At 40.3% G+C, this 13,686-nt stretch overlaps 1 protein-coding gene across 4 annotated transcripts; it reads right to left on the bottom strand.

The window, feature by feature from the left end:
* Window positions 1–703: 703 nt before the first annotated feature.
* On the bottom strand, window positions 704–11,639 carry MC5R (melanocortin 5 receptor). 4 transcript variants are annotated; one of them, XM_061594724.1, is made up of 3 exons: window positions 11,571–11,639; window positions 9,806–9,946; window positions 704–5,089 (listed from the first exon to the last, which is right to left on the bottom strand). In XM_061594724.1, exon 3 carries the CDS (start codon window positions 4,988–4,990, stop codon window positions 4,022–4,024), a length of 969 nt encoding a protein of 322 aa, XP_061450708.1. In that variant the 5' UTR covers window positions 4,991–5,089; window positions 9,806–9,946; window positions 11,571–11,639; the 3' UTR covers window positions 704–4,021. The 4 variants fall into 4 exon arrangements, with proteins under 4 accessions (XP_061450708.1, XP_061450710.1, XP_061450711.1 ...); XM_061594726.1 differs by lacking the exons at window positions 9,806–9,946; window positions 11,571–11,639 and adding exons at window positions 5,998–6,136; window positions 7,301–7,457; XM_061594727.1 differs by lacking the exons at window positions 9,806–9,946; window positions 11,571–11,639 and adding an exon at window positions 9,692–9,763.
* Window positions 11,640–13,686: the final 2,047 nt, after the last annotated feature.

A 13,686-nucleotide genomic window follows, 5' to 3' on the forward strand; every position in this document is an offset into this window, starting at 1 on the left:
TGTTAACATTCTCAAGCAAGCTTCAGCAAGAACTGTAATTCCACTCTAACCAATTTAATAATTACCTCAGATTTCATTTTTATTTCAAGGAAAATTCCAGAGCAAATGAGATTATGTGCATTTCAGCAAATTTAAGGAATATATTTTCAATTTCCAATTTACATTGTCTGTATCACTTTGAAATGGAATGCCCATTGGAGATAGCATGGTTCCTTATGGAACAAACAGGGTACATCTTGTGCATTTCACAATATTACTACAAAAAATATGAATGCACCATTTTTAAAGCTACAAAAAAATTAAATTCACCATGGCACAAAGAAGGTGTGCAAAGGAGTTCATACTGCTAATATCATTCAGTGTAGGGCTCTACACAACATATTCATATAACTTATGAACTGGTTACTGGCCAGGGTTGGAGAAAGAGCTCCAACCAGAGAGAGAGTGTTCCAGTGTTAGCTTCCTCCTTCCATCAGCCCTAGACCTGTTGCAGTTGGAGCTTCAACCTAGTAGAGCCAAAAAAGGGACAAGTTGGCAGGATTGTGGACATGCCAGGAAAGGAGTGGGGAAAGGCTTGGAACCAAAGGATCTAGTGCAGCCTTTCCCAACTAGTGGGCCACCAGATGTTGTTGGACCACAACTCCCATCAGTCTCAGCCAGCATTGCCAATGGTCAGGAAAGATGGGAATTGTGGTCCAACAACATCTGGTGGCCCACTAGTTGGGAAACGCTGATCTAGTGACTTCCCAGTCCACCAACACACTCCCAGACCGAGACAAAATTTACACCAGCTAAGGAGCTGGTGTGAATCTATCCCTTCTATTTCCCTTCCACTGGGGACATGGGAGGGAAATCGAAGGAAGGAAGGAAGGAAGGAAGGAAGGAAGGAAGGAAGGAAGGAAGGAAGGAAGGAAGGAAGGACAAGAGTGCTTCCCTGCCCTGCTGACTCAGATAAGACTGTTTAACTGCCTTTGGATTCCCTCACTCCACCCCACCCCCACAAGCCTTAGAACTTAATGGTTAGAGTTACATTTTAACAAGCTAAGTTCAATCATTTAAATAAATTTATTGGAAGTGTCATGCATTGAAAGAACAATTCTCATGTAGTAGTCAATAGAAAATTGAACCTGAGCATAGGGGAATCCACCTGGGTTCAAATCCTGCCTCAGTTATTGTTTCATTATGCTGTCACAGGTTCAATGATTATGTTACTGTCTTATTATCCTGTCCCTATCTCTTAGCCTCAGAGTCCCATCATCAAAATGAGAATGATGCCCTCTTTCACATAGATGTTATAAGGATGAAGATAGGAAACATTGCCATCGTCCTATTTCCTCAGTGGTGAAGATGGAAGCACATGATGAACTATGTAGCCCTATTCCATGAAGACTGATGAAAACATGAAAATGACTTTTAAAAAAAAGACAACTCTGCCTATGCACAATTAAATGTCACACCTCTTTCTTCCAAAGGTTCCATCACTATGAGTTGTATTCAGCTAAATCCTACTCAGAGCGGACACATTGAAATTAGTAGATCAAAGTTAGTCATGTCCTTAAACTTCAGTGGGTCTTCTCTGAGTAGGACTAGCATTGAATACCACCCTTAGTTCTTAACCAGAAGTGAAAAGTTCTCCAAAAATCCATCTCCCTCCAGTACATCAAGTACAGCAGTACACTGTTCCCTGGTCCCAAGACTGACAAGGAGTCTGAAGACCTTAAAACTGAAACAAATTCACCCTAGAACAAGTCTATTGCTTACACTTTGAGATTTATACATTACAATGAATGCACTGAAGGCATTAATGACATATTATCCCATTTGTATGAATGCACACATTAGAAATGTAAAAAGATATCTAGCAGATCTACTTTTTTTCTTGGAACACTAGATGTACTTTCAGATGCCATGAAATCAACCCAAGTTAACTCTCATCATGCTACACATTGTGGTTCCCAGAAACATATGTGTGATTTCTAAAAGCATTTGTTCCTTGATAATGATGGAGCCTACAGTTATGTTAGTTGCTCCACATTTTTTTACAATGACTTCCCAGGTTGACAGGGTAGTTACTGTGTATTTATCAGATGAGAAATTTCCTTAATACTTCCCAACATTGACCTTGGAACAATCACAACAGAAATAACTGACATTGAAATGTACACTCAGGACAAAGAAATGGATGTATTCTATAGATGCTGGAATTCCCTTCCGGCACCACGTTTTTTTAAAAAAAAATCCAGGACATGGAATCACTGAACATTAAATCCCATTTAATTCATGAGAAATTTCAGCATGTGCTTAATTCTCCCACTGAAATCAGTGGCAATGTAAAGCTGCTAAATTCATGCCACATTTACTCTGAGCAGGATGGGATTTTTTAAATGACACCATTTGTTGATGCTTTATAAGGCACAATAAAAAGAAAAGAGCTCTTGCAAATAGGGCCAAGGTCTCTCTGTGACAGGACCTTTGTCATCCTCTCCAATAAAGACAATCTTATCTCTTTTGCAACCAGAGACTTGCAATATATGCTTATGATGATCCCCCATGTTCTCAGGTCCCCTTTCTGATTTTGACTTTCATGCCTCACAACCATCCTTATTTCTAAGACTTCTTTAATCTGAAAGATGCATAAAGTCCAGCATTTTCCTCATTAAAAAGTGTCCATGTATATCTTTAAGTATACCTTCTTCTCAGCATTTGTAAACATAGGTACAAGTAATCACATTAAAACAAATGGGCTATGCACATTTTAATAGGAGTCTGATGAGCAGCTGATCAATGAACTGAATTTAGCTGTCAGTATCAACATTGCTTGCATTGCAAAAAGCTTAAGCTGTGGTTGACAAGAAGGGGACATATGTCTTGCTCTACCCACTTTCCTTTTCTAATGATGTAGCAACACAAGGTGCAATGCTATCCCTGGTATCAAGCCAATGATCAGTGCTATGATCCCCTTACGAAGCTGTCAATGAACTCTCTTGCAGATCCCCCTACTTTCCTCAGGTATGCCACACAACAGCACTGATGGATGTGTAAACAAATGGATTGGCCAACAGGGTTGGAACATACATTCCCTCTCATCCATCAGTGGTCAGTTCTTATTTTAGACACTTCTGTCCCTAATTCCCAGTTCTACAGCAGGCATGTTAGTGACATTTCTATAGACAAGTGGCAGGCACAATAAATTGGACATCAGTAGGTATTTCGGAATTCACATTCCACATAAGAAAATATTTCAGTTACATTAGTCTGTTTTGCTATTCCTGATTTTTAATTATAAAGAACTGTGTGGATCTATCTCAGTATTTCTTGGCCATCCTCATGGAGGCTGAGGCATGTGGAATCTGACATTTGCAAATTATATTCATCACATAACATTAATCACAGCCTGTGAAGGAAACTCTTCATTCTGTACCTGACATATCTTTTCAGAACTAAAGAATACTAATGAAAGTGTGGTTTTGTTTAAGACTCACGTGAATGTCATGAAATGCAGAGAGAATTTAACAAACATATTTATAGTTATTAGTTATGAAAATGAAATGATGAAATAATTCAGGTTCTGCTCCTTTGCACAGTGATATGTGTTTGCATGTATGCATTGCAGTGCTGGTTTACCTCTCCCATTCTCAGTACTTTTGTACATCAAAAGATATGCCACTCACATTAATGAGAGGACGTGGAAGAGAAAACAGTCCACAAAAGAGAAATTTAAGCTAGAGAAATTTCCGTTTCACACTCAAATATGATCACTTTCACAAGCTAAAGAAACAGCATTTCCTATGGAATAAGAAGGTGTGTAGACCACGGATGGCAGACTAGTAAGCCTCCCAATGTTGTTTGACTACAGTTCGCATCATCTCAGACCATTGGCCATGCTGGCTTGGGCTGATGGGAATTTAAATCCAACAACATATGGAGGGCCCGGGTTCCCCATCCCTGGTGTTGGCAGTAATTCTGTTAGTAAACAGAGTTTTTTCTTCAGTTTTTTTTTAAGTCCAAATACACATTTTTCCTAATATTTGCTTGGCAGTCCACAGGCCGTTCGTATGCTATAGCAGCACATGATCTCCTTAAAAGTTTTTCGCATTTCCTGACTTCGAAAGGCATAGATCAAGGGATCAATAACTGAATTGCACATGATGAGGATGAGGTACATGTTGAAGTGTGACATGAAGCAAACACAGAAGAGATTCTGAGGACAGGAAATCATCAGGATGAGATGAAGGAAAAATGGAGCCCAGCAAACAATGAAGATGCCCAGCAGCATAGTCAGAGTGATGGCACCTTTCATGCTGGTCCTCTGATGAACAGAATTATATCCCGGTAGAGCTGCTATCCTCTTGACATGAGTACGAGCCAGAAGGAACATATGTATGTACAGGGAGACCATGAGAAATAACATAGTGAAGAACATTGTGATGAGACACATGATAACATACTTTGATTCATAATAAAGAATGAAGATGATTCCACAGCCAATGCAAAAAGTCCATATGCATGCAATTATGAGCCCTGATCTTTTCACAGTCATGATATTATGATATCGGAGCGCATAAAAGATAGTGACGTACCTGTCTACTGCTATAGCTAACAAACTGCACATGGAAGCCACAACAGATATACATATCATTGAATCAAAAACATTGTCTATATGACGTACAAAAACATCTTCAATAATGAGATGCCTGTTGTTTAATAAATATATTGTTATGGTCTCCCAGGCATTTGACACACTGACCAGCATGTCAGCAACAGCTAAGCTGCACACAAAAAAATACATAGGAGAGTGCAAGTTCTTGTTTTTAACTATGGCACAGATGACTAGGATGTTTTCAAGAAGGCTTACAATGCCAAGTATGAGAAACACCTCTGCCGCTATGGCCACTTGTTCACACGTTGATAGCTTAGTCTTGACAGTGGGCACTGTAAGGTTGCTCCCAAGAGCACTCAGGTTAAGGTCTGGGTTGATCAGATGATTCATCTTGACTGACAAAGGTGCTCTCTTAAGATGCTGTTTTCAGTCTGGGAGACTTCTTGTAAAACAGTCTTGTAAATGCATCGTTCAGAAAGGTGGAAGATCCTGTCAAACACACACAAAAAAAGAATGACAACAACCAGAACTGATGAATGAAATCTAAAGGGTTAACTAGATGCAAAAATGGCAGACACAACAGTTAAAATATGGATTGCTTCCAAAGTCAAATAAAGCAAGGGACATGCGGGAGGTTTAAAAGATAGAAACAGCAAGCAAATGGCGTGCTGAACCTTCCCCCCATTTGTATTCTCCACACATAAAAAATCTCTCTCCCCACCACACCTATTATTCTCCTGATTAATAAATTTCTATATATTCCAGAGTACGTAAATATTCTTATTTATTTATTTGGTTTATATCCCGCCCTTCCTCCCAGTAGGAGCCCAAATTATTTAGAGAAAAATTTTAGACAAATAGCATGGGATTATTGATAATTCAGTCTGAGCATTCTTTAAAATCCCATTGAACACAACATTAAAAAAAACAGATTTCATCTATTCAGCTGATCAGATTTACATAAAAGTTTGAATTCCTGCAAGAAATAAAAGCTAAGCTTTCAAAGCAAAGGTTTAAGGCTTCCCCTTGATCTTTGTACTTCTTAAGTTCACAAGTACTGCCATACAAACAGCAAATGACTGTAGCATTAGCCAGCCGTCTTGCAGCAGAATCCCATACCCCCAAAGATACACTGACATTCAAAGGTTTGATATAGCTGGTGCGGTTGATTTATTTTTAAGTTGCTCACTGATGCCACAAGATTAAAGTGCATTAAGATTTTCAGTTGTATCTGAAATATAACCTGACTGTGAATGTTTGAATTCAGACTTCTTTGGAATAGCAGGAGTATTATGAAAAATGTTCCAAGCCATCAAATCCTTCATGAATACAACACATTTTTTCAAAGGAGCCTAATATCCTCCATCTGCAATCAAATAGGAATTGCAGCTATTTACCCAAGACTGTTCCTTCTTATTTCTCTTCAGATCCTGCACTTGTTATTCCAGCTGTCAGAAGTTTCTGATCACCTGTCCATTCAGCATCAGGGGTTCGTGCTCTTTTGACAGGAACCGGTGCCATAACGATCGAAAAACACTATTCACATCCAAAGAGGCAAGACTGCCTTGTGTTATAAATTACTTACTATGGAACTGCCTTTTTATAGACTCATAGTTAATGACTTCAGTGTTCGGCTTTCAGCTCCTCCTCTACCCCCCTCCCTTTTTCCACCCAACTTCTCATAGACTTCCATAAGACACAATAGGCTTGAATTTTTAGCATCACCTAGTGGCCGATATTTGTGATGCACCTCCTCAGTGTAAAGTGAGTTTTTCCCCTTTACGCGTTATTCTTAGGATGTGGCTTTCATTTAAAAAAATCTTGTGTTGTTTATAATATTCTTCCTCTTTTTAATCTCCAAAATGGTAAACAACCTGAAATATTACTTGACATTTTACTTTTTTAAAAGAACTACAAGGCGCCACAAGGCTTATTGTTTTTGCTGCAAAAGACTAATACCTCTTTTCATCTGAAAAAATATTTTGTGTGCTTATTGCATAAGGCTTAATTTGAACCAGAGTTCATTAAGGCTTAGCCCCAGCACCTGTTTTCAGTGTCAGGGCTCAATCGTGAAATATGGAAAGAAATTTTTAAAAGGAGAATGCTTGTGTGACAGCTTAGTCGTTTTTATTACTTTGGGCTGTATTCAATGATGATTTCTTCTCGTGCATCAGAACTTCCACCCCCGGTCTTCTCTCCCTGCACACCTCCTAAATCTGTTCCAGGGATTCCCCCAACCCTTTAGAACAGATTTGGGGTAGGTACAGGCCAGAGCACACACAGAGAAGAAGAGGGGTGAAGCCCCTTTGCACTAGCAGTATCCTTCAATGATGGGATAGGTTAGTTGAATGCCATCTATAATCTCTAAGTATAAGATTCAACTTGTAATAATAATAATAATATTTTATTTATTGGTCACCTATCTGTCCAGGTTAGTGGACACTCTAGGCGACTTACAATAACAAAAAGCTATACATAATATACATATACAAAAACAAACCACAGTCCTAAACAATTTAAAACCAATTTCCAATTAAAACATCATAAAATTAATCCTCCTTAGTCCCACAAAAAAAAAAAAAGCAGCACACAAAAAACAAACAAAAAACAAACAAACACCCAGGCCACCCCAGCCAGCCGGCTTATGTATCCCTCCAAAGAGGGACAGGTGGTAGCAATCAGTCCCAGCTGGCTGGGTACCTGGGGCCTGGTCCTGCAGGATGCAGGTCTGCCAGGCAGAAGTCCCACAGGGAAGGGTGGTGGAGGTGGTGATCCCACAGCAGCAGCAGCAGCAGCAGCCTCTCCTTCCCTGGGCGGCGATGTTCTCTTCCTGCAGGCCCTGGGTCTCCCAGGCCACCCCAGCCAGCCGGCTTATGTATCCCTCCAAAGAGGGACAGGTGGTAGCAATCAGTTCCAGCTGGCTGGGTACCTGGGGCCTGGTCCTGCAGGATGCAGGTCTGCCAGGCAGAAGTCCCACAGGGAAGGGTGGTGGAGGTGGTGATCCCACAGCAGCAGCAGACTCTCCTTCCCTGGGCGGCGATGTTCTCTTCCTGCAGGCCCTGGGTCTTGTAATCATTGTATGCCAGAGGCAACAATTGTGGCACCCTCCTGATGTTGGATGTCGCTCCCATCAGTCCAAGCCAGCATGGTCTATGGTTGGGATGGCTGGAGTTGTAGTCCAACAATATCTGGAGAGAACCACATTGACCACCCATATGTAGATGGCATTGGTTTCCACTTGGGCACTTTTAATATGGAATGGTAGGTTCAGTTGCATGGTACCTTCAGTTGCATGGACTCCTCAGGTCTATTCCAGTGAATAGACAGATCTGGGACTTTGGTCCAGCGCTCTACCACTGACAGCTATCCATCTCCAAGATAATGATTGAAACTTGAACTAACCACAACATAGACTATTTATTTTATTTATTAAATTTATGTTCCGTTCTTCCTCCCAGAGAGACCCTATACCATATCATTATTGCTTAACTAATATGTCAGTTAGGGACATGGCCTTAACACAGCATGTTAAAACCAAAATAATTTTTTTAAATTGAATTTAATTACATTTTGAGTAAGCTATATCTACAGCTCTCTTGTCAGGCGAATATGAAACTGAAAAAGAGCAACTCAATGGAAAAATAAAGGATTAATAAGAAATCACACACCATTTAGAAAGGTGAGATGTCATATACAACATCATGCTAAGAAGTGGCTAATTTATTAAATGAAAGTAAAGGGTCAAAAAATCTGATGAAAATGCTAAAGGGAGTTCACAACTTACCTGAAAAAGTTTCAGATGTCTTCTGCTGTTTTTGAATTCTCCCTCTCCCCACAGAGAGCTTAACTAAGGGACTGAGCCCACCCACCCCCATGAAAATAGTGGTGACTAGGATTTATTCTCTGTGACAAAATAGTCAATGACCATTTTAAAATTCTGCTTATATTTACTGTTATGGTATATTAGAGGCTAACAAGGGCTCTTCACAAAGTTGCTGCTCAGAAGTACATAGTTGTTTCTTATAATAAAGAAATCATGTATTTACAGCATAGTCTAAAATAAGGTCATGGACAAAAAATGTTAATATCAAAATACCTGACTGTATTTCAATTTGTCTGGAGGCCCGGAGGCCTGGTTCAGTCAGAGGCAGAGTTTGTTTGCTTTTTGTTTTTGCATTCCAATGTTATAAATTTTGAAAAATTATTTATTTATTATTGCATTTCCTCCAAGGAGCTCAGCTGACATACATGGTTCTTCCCCTCCCAATTTTATCCTCACATCAACCCTGTGAGGTAGGTTAGACAAGAGAGAGTGACTGGCCCAAGATCACCCAGTGAGCTTCACGGCTGAGTGGAGATCTGAACTAAGGTCTCCCAGGTTCTGGTCTAACACTCTAACAGCTACACCACACTGGGTGTCTTTGTAAATTCTGTTCTTTATAAAACTAAAACAACTGAAGCAAGGTATAATTTGGGCACATTTCATTCATGCTGTGCCTTAGTCTTTCAGTTTGACATAGGGCTTGGTGTCTGTGCATGGGAGGAGGTATATGTCCAGACAGAAATTCATCAAATGCATTTCTAACAAGTATTGGGGGAGCTGTAGAATTTCTGCCTGGACATTTCACTACATGCTGCTGTGGTGAGGGAACACAGTGTTTTATAGAGGCATCAGGCAGAGATTCTTAGGTGTAAATGCAGCAAGCATTTGCGAAATTGCCTCTGTAGAATTTCTGCCTGAACATTCACCATGCATCACTGTGGTAAGGGAACACAGTACAATTTATGGATGCATCAGATATAAATTCTTGGCTGTTTAAATACAAAGTGTTTCATGAAGCTACACCTGTAAAAGAGACTTATTGACTTAGCTCCTCATTTTAGGAAGAATTTGCTGATGCAGAAGCTCTAAGTAGAAGGGCCTTTTTATTTTCGCCCCCCCCCCCCATGCCTCTCAGACATTTTTACACATCTCCTGAAATTTCTCCTTTCACACTTAACTTGTATCGTATTCCCTCCCCCCAAACTGCCATATTGTCTCATCTCTCCTATTACATTCACTTCAGCTTACTGTTTTAAAAACAAACAAACCTCTTATCTCTCTTTCTGATTTCCTTAATCACCTCCTATGGCCCTTTTCCCTCCAAAGAGGGAGACCTTTCACCCCAACCTCCCTGAACATGTCTCCCAGTCACCTTTACTCACCGTGCAAGGATTTGCTGGTGCTGGCATAAGGTCCAACCAATAGCCTACAGCTCTGCCAGGGAGTTCCATTCAACCTCTCACCTCTCTCCTTAACCTTCTCTTGCAGCAAGTTCATACTGAGCATGTGCAGACGACACCCTTCTGAATTCCCATTGATTAAAGTGGCCACAAAACAAAATGTTTAATAAAAAACTACAAACATGTTATACTACTCATGTGTAAAAGCACATACTAGATGCAAAACACAACAGCCTGTTTCCCAAAAGATGCAGTACAAATAGATAAATCTTTCTGGAAAAACCACCCTAGCAAAGTCTGTGGAAGAAAGAAGACACTCCACACCTGTCAGGTTCACAAAATCGCTTGTCAAATGTTTAACTCATTCAAAATAAGCCATTCATATCCTTTCTACCCCAAATTTAGCATGGCCCATCCTCAAACGTACCTCTCCTACACTGCCAATTTTCAAATCAGTCCACTGAACTATTTTCCAACTATAAGTCCTAGAACCTACTCCCCCACTCCAATGTCTCATTGTATATAATGGTGGGAAGTGATTCAGCTGACCCACCCTTAACAAAGGTCCCAAAGTGTGGCCCTATAATTAGGGGACATGGAGCTGGAAACTAAGATTTGCTATCTAAGATTACACAAGGAATTGGGCTACTCGAGGCACAGAGGATTCAGTTTGTGATAGTCCCAAGACAGGTATAAGGAGACACTATGGCCCCATCTCCACGATACATTTAAAGAAATGAGAGTTGTTAGGCGACCCATGTTTCCCTGCTAGAGCTACAATTTCCAGAGTTCTCTGGGAAAAGGAATTGATTGTAAAACCACTCTGAGAATTGTAGCTCTGTGAGGGGAATAAGGATCTCCTCTCAGCACCCTTAACAAACTACAGTTCCCAGGATTCTTTGGGTGAATCTTGGTATAAGTGGTATGCTACTGCTTTAAAAGTATAGTGCAGATGTGGGTTATGTCAGTAAGATCCTTGGCAGGACTCATTGTGATGGTTCTGCAGAGATATTGCACGTCAGAATTGAAAATATACCAATATCTGGTTCTGCCTTCGTTATCCAGCCACATTGCTAAATGCTTTGGTACTACTGCCACAAGTAATGACATATATTGTACATAGTTTCAAGTGAGAAAGTGGAAGCACTTTCTGGGTAGGCAGGACTATCCAAAGGTTTTTTCCCCACTGCCTTCAGCCAATTAAAATTTAGATTCATCCCTCCCCTGGCTGTTCTGTGCAGCAGAGAGAGAGCAAACCGGGATGCTGTCTTCACATTTTCTCTTTTTTTGTATATGTCACTTTTTCACTTCTTTCCCTTTACAATGACTACTACTTAAATTTATAGTCCACCTTCCCTCCTGAAGGAACCCAGGACAGCAAACATAAACAGAGCAAATTAACAAGAAGAAGAAAAGCTTATGAAAAACAGTTAAAAACATTCCAAAATACAATTACAATTTTTAAAAAAATCAAAAACACCTTTAAAAAATATTGTAAGACACAGTTAAAAATGACATGGGGGCGAGGGGAGCTGCCCCGAAGCTAAGTCTTCCTTCCTATAAGTCTTCCCAAAGAGTTGGAAGACTCATTATTATTACAATACTCAGGACTGCAGGGGAATTGGCAAAACAGTTATCTCTTGCCTTCCTCTTCCTCCCAAGATATGGGTTCCAATGCAGCAGAAAACCTGGTGCCATTCTTTCTCTCCACTTCTGATCATTCTCCCCTCAACTTGAAAACACCTACCTGTGTTTCCACAGAACAAGCTATTTACATTTTTGCCTCCGCCTCAGCCCAGTTAGGCCCCATCACTCTCCCATCTACTAATCAGGTATCAATCCTCCTTCTCCTTCTCCTCCCTTCTAAAAAGCCTTGCATGTTGCATTGCATTCTCTCTCACTTCCGGTCATTTGGTCTTTCTTTCCATCCAGAACCAAGTCATTGGAGGTCCCATTTGAATGCAATTATATTATTATTCACTACTATTTATTTTATTTATGAATTGCTTCCCATGAGGCATGCCAAAGCGATTTACAATACAATAAAAGTATACACCAAATAATTGCATATATATAAACAGCTAAATCATTTGTATATATAAAAACAATTAAATAACAATTATATAAAAATTTAATAACAATTTAACAACATACACACAATTTAAAACAACAATAACAACACATATATACACAATCAGTTCAGATCCAATACATATGCCAACTGGGATAATAGTTTCCACTTAGAAGGCTTGCTGAAACAGGAACATCTACAACAGGTGCCAAATGGACAATAGAGAAGGCATCTGTCTGATAGATATCAAGAGGCTGTTCCAAAGCATAGCTACTGCCACACTAAAGACCCAATTCCAACAGTGTGCAGAACGGACTTTCTGATAGAATGGTATCGGCAGGATGCCCTCTCCTGCAGAACACAGCTGTCGGTTGGATATAAAGTGGGTAAGGCAGTCATTTCCTAACCAATCTTATGTAATCATTATTTCCATTTCTGTAATAAACTATATGATTCAAGTACCCAATCCCTCAACGTTTGACTCTGTGCAATATCTTCACCTGGGTACCCCAATTACTGTCTCAGGGCTCATTCACACGGGAGCTGAACTTCATAGTAAAGATGCAACTTTTGCCATTGCGACAGATTCGCAAGGTTCACACTTCCTACCTTCAAATCTGCTGTTTTCCATTCACACTAGTCAGTGTTCCTCTGGGAAGGATTGGTGTCGCTGTTTCGTGGCCCTGCCCCCAATTTTACAAGTTTACTCCCTCTGGAGTATGGATATTGCTAATGGAAATGGGGAGGGTTTTTTTGTCAGTTTCATTGTTTCTTGTCAATTGCAAACCTCTCCTGGCTTCAGCCAGTAGAGAGTTGGGGTGCAATTGACAAGAAACTGAATAGAGGGGGGAGTGAGTGAAAGGCAAAGTAGGCAGTGGTTGCGGCAGTCAGGTGAAAAGAATTGCGGTCATCTCCCCCCTTTTCTCCATGGTGCCTTGTCAGACTTTCCCCCCTTGCCTTGAAAAAACAAATGCTTTCCTGTTTGGCAGATTCAGCAGATAATTGCAGATCATTCACCCCTCCTTTTTTCTGTCAGTTTCACGGAGCGAAAGAAGGAACTTAACAGGGCGAAAAGGAAGGCTATAGCAAACTCTGATGCGGAAGGACAGAATGAGGTGGAAATGGTTGGTTAAGCTGCCTGAAACAAAATGGAATTCATGAAGAGTTTAGTGGGCGGAGAAAGGTGAGAATATGAAAGTAACAATCCACCACCCAGCAAAAAACATCAGAGCAAAGTGCCTACATAGAGGAATGCAGCAAAGTAACTTTTCATGTTATCAGCAGATTGGGTTAATACAGATTTAAAAGGGGAAAAGCTTTGGCTTGCCTGCAATGTCATGTGAACCATGCAAATTAAACAGGGATGTAAGTAGCACCAATCTCACAGTAAGTCGCTGTGTGAACAAGCCCTCATCAGTGTACCATGGCTCTTGTTTAAAGTCACAAATGTGTCTTCCTCCTATATATATGCGTAATCATTGAAGTGGGTAGATGAGGACACAGAGTAAAGATGTGCATTTTAGCACAGCAGCAAGTGCCCTGCAGGACACCTGTCTCTCTTGAAGGTGGGGATGCTGTCAATACTCTCAATCCTAGCCAGTTCTTCTTGTTAAAAAATAAAATATGAAAAACTAAAAAGTAATTCAGAGGAGAAAATGGCCCTGGTATTATATTATCAGGCACACAACACTTCCAGAGAGTATGAACTATATTCTGAAGTTTAAAGAAACAGGAAATTCAATTACTTCTTTCAGAAATACTATGCTCTTGCCTTCACCTATCATTAGGATCC

This window comes from Rhineura floridana, chromosome 1 (genome assembly GCF_030035675.1).
Source record: "Rhineura floridana isolate rRhiFlo1 chromosome 1, rRhiFlo1.hap2, whole genome shotgun sequence".
NCBI lineage: Eukaryota > Metazoa > Chordata > Lepidosauria > Squamata > Rhineuridae > Rhineura > Rhineura floridana.

Bases quoted from the DNA above. Each gene is read 5' to 3' on its own strand.
- MC5R (XM_061594724.1), bottom strand. From the start codon at position 4,990: ATGAATCATCTGATCAACCCAGACCTTAACCTGAGTGCTCTTGGGAGC.